Raw genomic sequence first — 14,301 nt, 5'->3', positions numbered from 1 at the left:
CTGTGCCCAGCCCATGCTGGGTATGGGGGAAACGCCGAGCTAAAGAAAGCTCCTGATGGCCATGAGGCCTGCTTGGACCTGAACCCTGCCTGAAGTCAGACTTTGGAGGACCTAGCGGCCTCCAGACCCAGATGGGGGGCATGGGGCCTACAGGAGGCTGAACTGAAACAAAGAGGCATGAGTGTTTCCTTCATCCTTCCATGGCAACTCTTTAGGGAAGCCCCCTGAAGAAATGCTGTGATCTTCCCCTCCCAGTAAAGTCAGCTGGCTGCACTTAAAATGAGGCAGGGAGCACACTCGTGTGGTCTGATGACAGACCGTATCTCAGGGGTGCGCTGCAGAAGCCCTGTTTGAAAGGACGCTAGTAGGAGATGGATGTGGGGCAGCGTGGTCACGCCTGAGGAGAGCACCATGGTTTCAATCTCATTTGGTTTCATCTCTCTTGGAGTCATTTGGAGATCACACCACGTGTTCCTTCCCCATAGGAAAACATTAGTTTTACGTGTGGATCTTCTTGCTTTTGTCCTTCATGTGGCCTCCGGGGGTGATAAAGTGAGAGCCACCCGATCCACTCTGGGCCAAACTGGGGAATGGCGCACGGCCGCCCCAGCTGTTCAGAAGCCGGAGCTCGGGATGCCAGGAGGTCAGACCCCCAGCCACCGGTTGAGTCGCACTAAGCACAAGCTTACATAGCTCAGAGCAAGGTCATTTAACCACTTGTTGCTTGTTGTAGGCCGTCTGCCCCGGGTTATGGGGCCTGAGAGGCTAAAATCGGACTTAACAAGGAGACCTGTGGTCAAGGCTGTGCGACTTAGGAGAGTGTGCCAGTCTGAAAACTGGGAGACAGACCATGAGGTGCAGAGGGAGCTGGAGAGTCCTCAGCGGTGCTCCCATGGCCAACTGCTTGAGCCTCTCCAGACTTGTCCCCTTCCCCTTTAGGCTGAGTATTTCTCCCCCAGAATGTATGTTTGACTTCCTTGGCTGGTGTAGGTGTCCTGAAGTCTGCCACATGACTCACGTGAGTTGGTTAACCTGATCTTTTATGATTTCTATTAATGGACTTCCAATTTCTCTTCATGACAGATCTGTTTTGATTTTTACTCTTTAGGTGTTCCATTTTGGGCATTTTCACATTTTTCATATAGTGTTTTATCACTACAACCTGCTTTTATCAAATAGCTCCTGCGTCTCAAAACAGTCAGGCCCTAGGGTATTCTGGCCCAGGGGCGAGAATGCAGCCCTGGCATCATGCACCCCTGGAGCAGAGGGGTGAGAGTGAGATGTTGGACCTAAATCACAAGGGCCATGGGGCCAAACAATAAAACTCCTTTGGTTCATGCATATGCTTGTGTGTGTGTGGCCAGACTAGCAAGTGACCCTGACGCTTTATTCCAGAGAGAAACTCGGCCCAAATGGTCCTTCCATCTGCTGCCTCTAGGAAGGCAGAGCCTGCTCCCCACTCTACTCTAACCCCAGCCCAAACCACAGCTCCCCAGTCATAGAACTCAAGGCCTGGTCACTCCTTCAACTGGGTAGTGTCCAGAATGGCAGACAACACTGCCCATTGGCTTTGACCAGTGGGAAAAGCTTTTCCCTCCCTTGTTCCTGGGAGCCGTGTCTCAGAGCAGTCCAAAACCTTCTAAGGGTTTCTTTTGTTGTGGGGTTTTTGGGTGGTCACGGCACACTGCTGATTCATGTTGAACTGGCAAGCCACTAAAATCCATAGGTATTTAAATGCATCTCTGCATTCTCTGTATTATGCTTAAATGTATTCTTTCTAATGAGATAATAGTAAATCTGTTCCTCAAATATGCATTTCTATGTACGGGGACACGGACACGGACATACACACACACACACACACACACACACAGATTTAAGGAAAACAGCAAATACAACTGCTCCTCTTCACTCTTAATCTGGGAATCTGATTTAATTTGTGAAATTTAGGGCTTTTCTAAAACTAGAAAAAAGATTAATTCCATCAAGCATACCCTTATGTGCTTTATTAAACCTCCATATAGAAAACTAAAGTATAAAAGAGAATAATAAATCAGGATCCTTTTACATACAAGCTTTCATAAAAGAGTCATGAAGAAATGTATTATTTACATTGAGATTATCTGCTGGTGTGTGGAGTCAAGTTTAAATTAGATGCAAGAAATTTTATCTTGCTGTGCACCTGCCCAGCTCCTTGAGCCCTCCTGAACTGGTATTTGCTGGGCAGATTGGTTTACAAACATTTCTTCTGTCCCTTTAAATATGACCAAACAGATGTCGAATTTGGTGTTCATGCTGAATGCATTTCTTCCTAATGCCTGTGGCATAATAAAAGACGATGATTAAGTCATCAGGCGTGAGGTTCTAAATTAACATATGCATACCACACTGGAGCTAAGAAATGATCAAGTGCCCATTTCCAGATATTAAAAATAGCATTGACACGCCAGCAGGAGTATTTAAAGGATCGGTTTTGCAACTCAACATTTTTCTCATACCTTCAAAAACCCAATTGTGGCCAGATCTTCATCTTTAAGACCGCTACAATCAAATGCTTCTGCTTAATCCAAAGAGCAGCCAAGGGGGGGCCCTCTGTCATGGCCCTCTTCACCTTACATTGGCAGGACAACAGTCTGACCAAACAGATCTTGAGATAAAAACCTCTGACAGGTTGAAATCCTGGAAACCCACCCTCAGCAGGTGTCCTGGCTGATGGGTAAACTGGGGTGACCGGACCACCAAGTCCCAGTGGGTCACACTAGGGACTCTGGGTAGGGAGAGGGCTTCTGGTGGATGCAGGCATGAACACATGGGGTCCTCCCAGAGAACACCACAAAAGGTGCCCTTGGAAAAAAGGGGACAATGGAATGTGGTCAGTCAAAGAAAAAGACAGCAAAATATCCATGTAAAAGACTGCTCCTGATCACCAGTGAGAGAAAAGCAAATCAAAACAATTCTGAAATTTGTGTCAGTGAAAGAGCATTCTGGAAAAAACCTCTGACCCAGAGATCCCGTCATGAGGCGTGTGCCCCAAGGAGGCATCTTTGGTGCTAGTACTGTGCTGACCATGGGAGAGGCAAAGGAGGACACAAAACAGTCTCTCCCAGGGGTGGTCCCAAAGGGAAGGCATCAAGATCAAGGAGGCCTGGGAAAGGCGTCTGGCAGAAGGGAGGGTTTTAACTGCAACTTGAAGGGAAAGTGGAGAGGTACAGACGAGGAAGGAAGTGTTCCAGGCACAGGAGATGCCCAGTGAGGAGGCCAGTGGCACTGGGTGGCAGAGGACACGAAGGACAGCAAGGTGCCAGAAGACTGGTCCAGGAAGAAATTGGCTGATGATGGGTCTAGAAGCCAAATGCAGGAATTTCTATTGGATTATGGAGGGAACTGAAGTGAGCAGAACCAGGAGAACTCAGACAGCTATAAGGAAAACAGAAGTAATGAAAATTAATCAATGTAATTGCGATGACAAAGATTGGTCCCAGAGAAAAATGGAGAAAATATACTTCTCTACCTTCATGCCTTGACTTTGAAGCTCCCCAGGTAAAGGAGAAAAGCACATGGACCGAAATGCAAATCGAGAGGCTGTGACATGTCCTTTAGCTCCCTCTGTGACACCAGAGCTGGGCCCACTTCTGTATCCATATCAGCGGTTCCCTGCCTCAGTGGGCTGGCATGAAAACCAACCACACAATCTGGCTGAGCCAGGAAGCATGGTATGGGCAGAACTGGCAGCAAGAGGACACACAGCACCTCAGCCACCATTGATGAGAAAGATCCTGACACTTTGGCTTCATGCTTCTGTCAACAGGTTCACTAACGTACATAGTAGGATTTCCCCTCACTTGGTAACCTTTCTCAGGGTTCATTCCAATACAAAAGGACCATCCAATTAACATTTTGGTAGTTGTTATCTACTGTCCTTCAGGACACCTCCTTTCAAAAACTGAGCCTCACTCTCTTGCCTTCCTGACTCCTTTCCACATACATACTAATAAACCCTCACAGTCCTCCTCCACCCAACTCTGTCCAAACACAGAAGATTGCCATCACTCACAAATGCTCCACTTCCACCTTCATGAACTCCAAAATTCCTTTATCTGACCTTACTTCTCCTGCCTCACATTTCATTATAATCTACACCAGGACCTCCAATCCTTTGACCCTTTGGTTCTCACCCAGGCCATCACCCCTGCACTAGGTCCCCTGTCCTCCTTTCCCCATCTTTACTCCTCGGTGAACCAATTCAAGTATAAACTGTTTTCATTTCTTGACTAACTTTGCCCCCTTATCTCTGCATGTAACTGAAAAAATAAGTGTTTAATTTTGCTTGAAGATTGAATTGTAATCCATTTCTCTGGGGAGGTCAATAGCAAGCAGAGTCTAAACTTACCCTCATATCCCCACTAGATGATACCACCTATGTCTTACTATACGTTTTATGGTCTGGCAACCTTAAATATGAATAAAGCACCATTTAGAGTTGAGCTAAAGGAAAAAAGAGGTCATTTATCAGTCAAAAAATTTAATTCTATGACTGAAGTCAAGTGAATCACTACTGGGAGCTGAGCTACCACTAACTAGTATGACAAAGCATTAAATGATAAAATCCTTTGCTTAATCTCCCTGATACGTTTCTGATAGGTTGTTCAAGGAGTTCTATGTGCTCTTCTGCCACACTGATTGAGAGCTCACACCCAACATGGGACCTGGCAGTCCTGAGCTGGCTGCTCAAAACTCAAGTACTCTTTTATAATTACTAATGAGAAAGTCGTCATCTCTGATACTGGTTGGTGCCTCTGTCTCTACCTGATATATAGGCCTCAACAGAATAGCATCAGCTCAAAGTAATTCAATACCTATATCTTTTCTTTTTTAATAGAAAATAATGAGTTTACATTATATACATGTAAATGTAAATATACAACATATTTACTCCAAATAATGAGCAAGTATACTTTCCCATTTAAACCAAAGATAAGAGAACTTTTAGTCTTCACAGTCACAAAAGCAAAATGTTACCTCAGTTAATGATGGCTTGGAGGAATTCATAGCTGTTGAGATGACACAGACCTGTGGGGAGAAAATTATTTTAAAAGTGACATGTCAAAAACTAGAAGTATTTCCAATTAAATAGCATTACAATTAAAGTACAGAACCTACAACCTCAAGTTTGCTAAATGCACCTGATACAGAACTCTGGACTGGTAGTACATCACTGAATAAATACTACAATATTCCAAGTACTGTTGGGTGCTGGGGATACAAAGGAAACCAAAGCAAGACCTGCCTTGAGGAGGAGTTCCTGGTGTGACAGGAAACATGCCACCAAGGCACTGCCAACAGGGTCACTTGGAGAGAGCCATGAGAAGGAAGAACTTGGGCCAAGGGATTCTAGAGTGGCTTCTGAATTGGAAAGGAGAGGAAGACACTCCCATTAGAACATCAAGTGTGGGGCTCCCCTGCACAGGTCTTGGGGTCCACCCAAACTGCCCACACTCCTCTATAAAGGAGAAGCCTTTAGAACCCCCATAACCATCCACTCCAGCCCTGTCCCACTTCCTGTCCCCTCTGGTGATCAGCTATGCCAATCCATCAACCATCAACTAGTGAATTGCCCGTGACACAGAAGATGACATAAGAATGGAGAGGAGAGGGGTGGTTAGGTGGTGCAGTGGATAAAGCACCGGCCCTGGAGTTAGGAGTACCTGGGTTCAAATCCAGTCTCAGACACTTAATAACTACCTAGCTGTGTGGCCTTGGGCAAGCCACTTAACCCTGGTTGCCTTGCAAAAACCTAAAAAAAAAAAAAAAAAAAAAGAATGGAGAGGAGAGAACCCAGGCTCCTAAGTCTAGGGAAGGTATATGAAAAAATATGAACAAGGTCATGTTTGGGAACATTCAGGAAATGCCTCTGCAGGAGAAGACCCCTGAGCTGACTCTGAAGGATCAAAGGCAGAAGAGGTGAAGAAAGGGGGCACCCCAGGAATGTGGTTCTGGGGGGCAGCAGTATAGCTGCATGAGGGCAAGGAATGGAAGATGGACTGGGACCAGATGGACAGGGAAAGGCTCTGTTCACCACCTAGGACCACTAAGGGCCTCTTGTCAAGGAGGTCTGTGTTGACAACACAGGGCCAAATTCGAAGCCCGGTCACTGAGGTGGGTGTCCAGAACAAAGTCCCAAGAGTCAGTCCCAACAGCACCTAAACCTAGAGACAGAACTGGTGGTGGCCTTGGGGAAATTGGGTACTCCTGTCAATGATCCCAAATGCTCCTCAAAATAAAAAGCCATCTGGGAACCCCTGGGTTCTCCTGGTACGGCTCTAGGGTATTCAATCAGGGAACACCACCATGTCCAGGGAGGATAAATGTAGGGTGACAGAAGATGTCTTAGACTGGTCAGATTATCCCTGGAGGATGAAGGCACCGAAGGCCTGGCGGGGGGGTGGAATCCCTCACAGTTTTGACTTTGGTGTCTATACTCTCACCTGCAGAGGGGACAGGTGGGACTGTGGATTTATGGGGTAATGCAATAGTGGGTCAAGAGTAAGACCCCCATCAAGGTCTGAGAAGCTCGTGTTTGACCAGATCCTAAAGGAACTCGGAGGAGAGCAAGTATCTGAAATGCAATCAACAGCACTAAGGTCACAAGCTATCCGCATACACAGATGCTCCCTGAAATGAAATAAATTATTTTGCTCTCACACTGGCAAAGAAAGGAAGTGCTGGGGAGAATTTTGCAAACTCATACATTTTTGGAACTCATGAAGTTGTTTTAAATAGAAAAGATCAACTGAAATGAGTTGAGTTGCTTAGATTATATACCAGAACTTACTGCTTAAGCCAGTTTCTGCTACATAGAAGATGATCCATAATCATTTAGAAATAAACTAAAAATCAGTGTGATGATTAGTTTTTCATCTTTTGGGGGATTAGATTTCATTCCATACTTGAAATACAAACTATGGCTTTTTTTAGAATAGCACAGAAACAACTTTTAGGCTGATTAATCTTCATTGAAGATTTTAGTTTAGCAGTTTGATAAATGTTGTCCCAACTTACTTGCTAATAGCACTATGGAATGACTGACTGCTATGGTTAAGCCTCAGCCACACAGCTTTGTAATGGGGACTGATGGCTAACTAAATATGGTTCCACATAACCATAGCAGCAAAGGGCTCTTCCTAGAGCTACTGAGTAATTTTGATTTTGGTGAAGACAGAAGATGCCTCCCCCAAACTAGACTTAACAATGGCAAAAATACAACATTCTCAAAGTTAGATCTCTGCTTTCTGCTACAGTCAAGCAAAATTTAATCCAAATCACTAATGTGAAAATTCTGGTTTTCCTCTGAATTGCTCCCTCTCCCTTATATAATTGGAATAAAAACAAAAATGTTTTCTTCAATGTGAGATCTAAAATCAGTCCAATGTCTTCTTCATACCCCTCACTATTAGTAATTATTATGCAACCCCCCCAATTTAATTACATACCTTTCACAGACATATAAACCACCAATTTCAGAAGCTTGTCTACCTTTTAAAGATTTTTTGGGGGTGGGGGTTCAGGGGAAGGGGGAAGGAGAAAGGGGAAGACAGAGGGAGGACAAGTTCTAGTACTCTATAACATTTACAGAGCTAAAACAAGGAAAAAAATGTTCACCTGTCAGGTGATATAAAACCAATCTTCTCCTAAATGTAGCAGAATAATTTTCTCCACCTCAAGCACAGTTAAAGCCTTTGGTCTATTCATTACTGTCTTTTTATAGTATTTTTATTTAATAAAACCTATTAAGACTACCATACAAATCTCTTTACTTATGCTTTTATCTTTTAACTGATCAATTTTTATATTGCTGACATCCCTTCTTGCCCATCTGCTCATTTAAACATTCATAGTATCTGAGATATGTCTCTGGAGAAAATGTCGGTAAAATTTGTTAGAGCTGGCAAATGTGTGTGAGTCAGTGATAGCACATGACGAAATGCTTCTCACAGAATCAAATTTGTTTCTGTAGTAAGCAGAACTGTTTAAATGTTATTTATTTTTATGTTTCAAAGAAAATATATTGTGAAGTGCTGCATTGATTTAATACGCAACAATGTCTGTGTACACGCTGGAGAAGGAGAATTTATGAAACCTTTGCACAAGTCCTTTAATTGAATTTTCCAAATCTCTCACCACACACAAATAATCAATACCTTCTGCAGAGAAAACCAGTCAGAATTATTACAGTCTTTCTTTTCCATTTTGTTGTCATCAGCACATACCGAGCACCTGGATATCTGCAATGTCTGCGAGGCACTTTGTTAGGCTTCTCACCCATAATTGTGGCTAAGTGAGTCCAACCTGAGAGTACTTACTTCTAAAAATTAGTTTCTCATTATTTAAATGATGTTCCTTTTAGAGCAAGAAATTTTGAATACAGTAGAAATTATTGAGTAGCATCTGAATATTAATGGGCCAGTTTACAGATTTCATTAATCCCTTGGGCAAGTTGAAAGTCTTCATTTTTTTCAACAATTTGTACATTTGTTACAAAAACATTGGTAAACAAAATACAAAATTTGGAAGCCTAATAATTATCTCTCTGGGGGGTCTGGCCAGCAGATGTACATGAGTGTTTATTGATGGGTCAGAAAAGGAAGATTTTCATTTCTCTTTTCCAAGAGCACTGAATGTAATGGCATTAGAGGAGGATATTTTTTGTATTTCCCCAAAATTCATCTTTAAAACTTCAAAACAAGGCTTTTATTTCCCCAACTAAAGCACATCTTTGGAAAAAGATGTAGACTAATGTACACATAAAAAAGAAACAAAGAGTCATCTTATTGGGAATAAAAGTGTATGGCTCAGAGGCTGATTTTTTTTTCCCTAAAGAAGGCTGAGTGGGAGAGAGAGTCACACATTTTTAAGTTAAAGGAAAAATACTTCAGTGGGTGGTGGAAAGAAAAGGCAATATTCAATCTACAATATCGTCTGAGAATAATGGAAGAATTTGGTCATTTAAAAATCCTCAACCAAGCCTCCCTTTACAACATAAAGAGAACACAGCTGACTAAAGAACATAGACATTTTGGTTCAGTCACATTTTTTTTCCCAGCCTAGACCTAGAAATTCTGAAATATTTTCTTTAGTAAACAGCTGAAACAGCCAGTTTTTTGGAACACTGTTCACTCTCAGCACACAAAGTTCAGGCTTACATTTTCATTTCAAATATGCATAACCTAACCTACACATGGCTTCTCAGAACAGATAAAATGTGTTTTGGGCTGAAGTTCATGGTCTAGATTTCATCTCTTGGCAAATGCTGTGCAGTCTGCTTACACTCTAATCAAAAACATTGTGTTTACCCTAAGTGCTCGTCAGGGACAAACAAAGAGGCTATTTTTTATGTCCCTAACAAAAAATGAATGCACCAAATGCCGAAGAAGGCTGCCCATTGACTAAGGAATGTTTTGGATCAAGTTGTTTTAAGTAGAGGCTGTTTATGTAAAGTAAATAAATTTCATGCTTTGCCATGTGATGACAATGTGACATTCCATCTGTATCAACCCCCAGAATGGGCCTAGGTTTTTAGTCTTCAGCATAACTAATTAAAAATAATTATGAAAATCCACATCCAAATCCAAAGAAATAGCCACAAAGTTAACATTCTTAGGGAATATGGGATCAGGAGGACTTCCTACAGTACGTTATAAAAACAAAGACATGACCCTCTCTGATCCAAGTTTCTAGTTGAAATAAAATCCTTTCCCCTTGTACTCCCCAAGTAGTCTCAATTCTCACAAAATTGAATTTCTTTCATTAGAATTCTTTATGCCTCTGTCTTCTTGTAGGAACTGGGAAGTATCTACTTATCTGAAACAATGGCCTCATTTTTATAATTTTCTTTCTTATTGCTAGTACGAGAAATACAACTCTACTGAACAAAACAATATCATCAATGAGACTGAAGAGCAAATAAATGCCACAACAATCCAAAGTCAAAGGCCAAGGTCAGAAATTCTCCCAATTCTGCTTATACTAAATGTTTTCCAAGTGTCCTCCATAAGCAGATGAAAACTCTACCCTCATTGGATAGTTTTTATGAAAATAATCACACGTTTATTTAAGCATTCACAATTATGTTAAATAGCCAAACCCAGTGTCTTGCCAAGGTCAACCTAATTTTTATATTTCCCAGTTCTATTAAAACTCTAGAAAAAAAAGCTAGTCAGGAGTACCTGAGTTCAAATCCAGCTTCAGACAATTAATAATTATCTAGCTGTGTGGCCTTGGGCAAGCCACTTAACCTCATTGCCTTGCAAAAAAGAAAAAAAGGAACCTTGCCTACATTTCCTTTCTTCATATTTGATGTCTGACACTGAAAGCACAGGTAAATCAACCAAAACGATGGGCCTGCTAGTCCTTCACTACCAACAATATAGGAAAAAAGGGCAAAAGAAGGAAAAGATTAGAAAAGCATAAACTTCTTACATCACCTCTAGCCAGATAACCACCCAGGAACAAGGCAGAGAGACATCAAAAGTATTCAATAAATTGTATTACCTCAGATACAACATACTGGAAAAAAAACACTCTTTAACCCACCTCTCTAGGGGCATCAATGTCCAAAAAAACCCTGAAAATTGAGAGGCTGCATATATTCATACAGGGAAAAGGAGGTGTTTCTCTCTGGGAACTCCAAAAGGGAAGCTTTTAGATAGATTTTTCCTTTGCTTTTTGTTGGCTTCAGCTCTCATGAAGTAGATATAAATCCATGCTGAGAAGTTTTTAATCATAATTCAGATCACCAGATCTTGTCATGTTTTAGGGGAGGGAATAAGGGAGAGGAAATTATTCATGTGAAAATACCCTCTACAGATGCAGATGGTGATTCAAAGGCTTGAAAAATATCCTCAGGGGAGTTAAAGAGATTCACCCCTAGCCACAAAACCAGCAAGAATTGGTACAGTCTGAATTCAGTTTTTCTGGGCTCAAAGGCCAGCAGGTTTACAAAAAGAACAAATGGTGCAGCTCCATCCAAAGGAAAGAAACCACCAAGTTTCTGAGGGACATCATCACAACACTAGCAAAAGGGCACAAGCTAATTAGAAACAGATCTAGTTCATAAAAGACATTAAGCCAGAAAAAATCACTGGACATTATCTGAGATAGCAGAAACCATGTAGACACTGCCTGAGAAAACTCAATTTTGTATCTCACACTCAGATGTGCTCATAGGCAAGGCGGTTCAGTCAATGATTTTTAAATTTCCCCAACACCAGTTACCAGAGACTTTTCTGGATTTTTGTGGATCCCTTCTCTCTTGGATGCTGACCACCAAGGGCTAACAGATAGATGTACTGGTGGTTCTGTCTTCTGGGTGACAAGTTCTGTCTGTCTCTCAAAAGAAAAAGGCCCAATTTACACCACAAACTGACCCAATGATAAAATGATACCTTCCCGAGAGAGGAAAGTCTCAGGCCTCGGCATCTCTATAGTTTCTCACATGAAATTCAGTCTGTCCCAAGACAACTGCTCCAAAGGACTTGGTGGGGAATGACTTTTCCCTCTGAATCAATAGATCAGGGGGCTATTGTACATGAGAGAGGACAACAAATAGCCTTACCTCTTTGGAAATGTTTTGGTTTTTTCTTCTTTAGCTGTCCCTGATTTCTTACTTCTTTCACTGAAAAAATTTTTTTTTTCAAAGTTAATATTCATCGGCTCCCAGATAGCCCTACCCAGAAAAAGCAGATTTTTCAGGAAAAGAGAAATCACAGAGAATTGCAAGCATAAGATCTAAGATATATAACCTTATTATACAGAACTTAGGGTTTCCTAAACTAAATAGACCTTGGACTATTTGGGGTTGGAATATACTGAGAAGCCCAGACATGGGAGACATGATCTACGGAATTGGTGGTTTTGGAATCCTCCTCAGATGAACAGAAGTTGGGACACTTTTATAACAAAAAGTGGAAAGACTATTTTGCAAGGCAAATGGGGTTAAGTGGCTTGCCCAAGGCCACACAGCTAGGTAATTATTAAGTGTCTGAGACTGGATTTGAACCCAGGTACTCCTGACTCCAGGGCCAGTGCTTTATCCACTATGCCACCTAGCTGCCCCAAAGAAGTATTTCTAATAGCTCTACATTTGATATTTTAGATGGAAAAATAACATCAGCATTGAAGTTCTTTCATGGAACCCAATTCACAGAATGACAATATTAACCTATAAAGCATGGTAAAAGCTTGCAATTTGCTTTCCATTCATTATCCTCCTTAACTTCCTTAATTTATAACCATTATCTTCCTTAAATAACAACCATGAAATGAGGATCACTTTCCCAATTTCTCTTATTGGGAACCTGAGGCTCACAGAGCAGGAGGGCAGGACAGCATCCAGGGCTCTTTGAGGGCTCATACTGAACATTTTAGTGAGCACCCACTCCACAAGAAATGGCCTTCAAAATAGAAAAACCTATGGCACTTTTGGGAAGTGACACACCTTTACTGAGAAGGTAGATCAGAGACTCCCTTCTCATTTGAACTGCACCACACCCTTAGTATTCCTACCCAGCACCGGAAATTGCAGTGATGGCATCAACCCCATTTGACATATTTAAGTCTTTTATCAGACTAGAAAATATTAAATCCTTCTCCAAATGGCTAATTATAGAGGGGACATCTTCTTTTGCACAAATTGCAAAGTTTAAGAAACACTTAGAAAAGTGCTATAAGTATATCTGCTCTGCTTCTGGTCATGAAAATGCCACAAGGATCATTACTCAGTTCTCTGGTCTTCTGCACTTCGCTTTTCAAGTCCAATGATGTACAGGAAACACCAATGAGATCTTCCAGCTCTGGCTGACCAACCAAGGCCTAAAACAAAAGGGGGGGGGGAGATGTTAAAAGAGTCTAAGTCTGCTCATCACTCTCACATCTAGAGAATATTTTACACAGTGTTCTGCTCAGCCAAACAAAATGTCCAGCTGCCATTTCCTTCATTTGAAATCATAAGGTCTCTGCTGTTAAGGAAGAACCTGTCCAAAGAGCCAATGATGTCCATGCACAGCAATGCTTCAGGGGATTCACTGATCACTCAAGAAGGGCCTCTGCACTGGAAGAGGGAAGGCCTCCTTGGAGCTCACAGAGCTGTTTAAAAAAGCCCTGGGGCAGCTAGGTGGAACACTGGACACAGCACAGGCCCTGGAGTCAGGAGGTCCTGAGTTCAAATGCCGCCTCAGACAATTACTAATTACCTAGTTGTGAGACCTTAGGCAAGACACTTAACCCCATTGCCTTGCAAACCTACATAAATAAATAAATAAATAAATAGATAGATAGATAGATAAAAAGCTCCGAACATCTCTAAATACAAGGGACCATCTATACTCCATTATGATGCCATCCCTGTTCATGTGGTGTTTACTAGCATACAACACACAAACAAATGACTTGTGGAAAATGTATCATAAATAAAGAAGAGCAAAATACTCAGAGGTTAGGAGAAGGGAAGATCAGAAAATCTAAAACCAGTTAAATGTCCTCAAATTTCATTAAGTTTTCAAAAAGTCAATTTTAAGAAGGGAAAAACCCACAGGAAATAAAAATGGATGTTTCACTGAATTTTTTGAAAATCAAGTTAAACTTTTATTCCCACAACTCTCTTTAAGATTTAGTTCTCTTTTTTTGATAACATGCTCTTAGCAGAAAAATTTCTGCTCCTACCATCAGGATTCAAATTAAAATGTAAGAAAATGATAATCAATAAAAAAGACGAACCTGTAAATGTTTTAAACTTTGCCATGTTTCCGTGAATTTCTCTAAGGATTTGTCAATTTTATAGAGTAAAATCATGATGCTAAAAAAAAGAGGGGAAAAATATAAAAATTACATGGAGCAGGATTGTATATTTAAACATATTGAATCATCTTCAGAGTTTTTAATAAACTTTCCTCTTAAGAAATGATATTAGATTTAGCTTCCTAGGTTTGTTTTTTTTTTTTTGTAATTGTCCCCAAATGCAAGTTTCTTTACTCCTCAGCATCCATCCTTTTTGTAGAACACAGTTTGTGGTCTCTCAACTTCAGCTGATGGCATAGTGGGTAGATCACTGGGCCTGGAGTGAGCAGGACCTGAGTTCAAATGCAGTCTCAGGTGCCTACTCGGTGTGTGACCCTGGACAAGTCAGTGTGGCATTGATAATGAGAGCACATTGAAGTGGTTGTGTGGATCTAAAGAGAATATTTGTAAAGGCTTGGCACAAGAGGCTAGTACACAGTCATCGCTCTGTAAATGCTCATTATTGCCTTC

At 41.5% G+C, this 14,301-nt stretch overlaps 1 protein-coding gene across 1 annotated transcript in view; it reads right to left on the bottom strand.

The window, feature by feature from the left end:
* Positions 1-122: 122 nt before the first annotated feature.
* The window catches only part of ITGB3BP (integrin subunit beta 3 binding protein), a 54,851-nt gene continuing 40,672 nt past the window's right edge, over positions 123-14,301 (bottom strand). Inside the window, exons 6-11 of the mRNA XM_074221266.1 lie at positions 13,771-13,849; positions 12,774-12,867; positions 11,612-11,671; positions 6,486-6,616; positions 5,020-5,070; positions 123-3,417 (exon numbers count right to left, since the gene is read on the bottom strand). Of these exons, the coding sequence (XP_074077367.1) occupies positions 3,373-3,417; positions 5,020-5,070; positions 6,486-6,616; positions 11,612-11,671; positions 12,774-12,867; positions 13,771-13,849 (460 nt within the window). The 3' untranslated portion in view covers positions 123-3,372. The remainder of the gene's footprint in view (positions 3,418-5,019; positions 5,071-6,485; positions 6,617-11,611; positions 11,672-12,773; positions 12,868-13,770; positions 13,850-14,301) is intronic.

The sequence above is a fragment of the Macrotis lagotis genome, chromosome 2 (assembly GCF_037893015.1).
Source record: "Macrotis lagotis isolate mMagLag1 chromosome 2, bilby.v1.9.chrom.fasta, whole genome shotgun sequence".
NCBI lineage: Eukaryota > Metazoa > Chordata > Mammalia > Peramelemorphia > Peramelidae > Macrotis > Macrotis lagotis.
The sequence above is the reverse complement of the archived record's forward strand: the minus strand, read 5'-3'. Positions and strand labels throughout refer to the sequence as shown.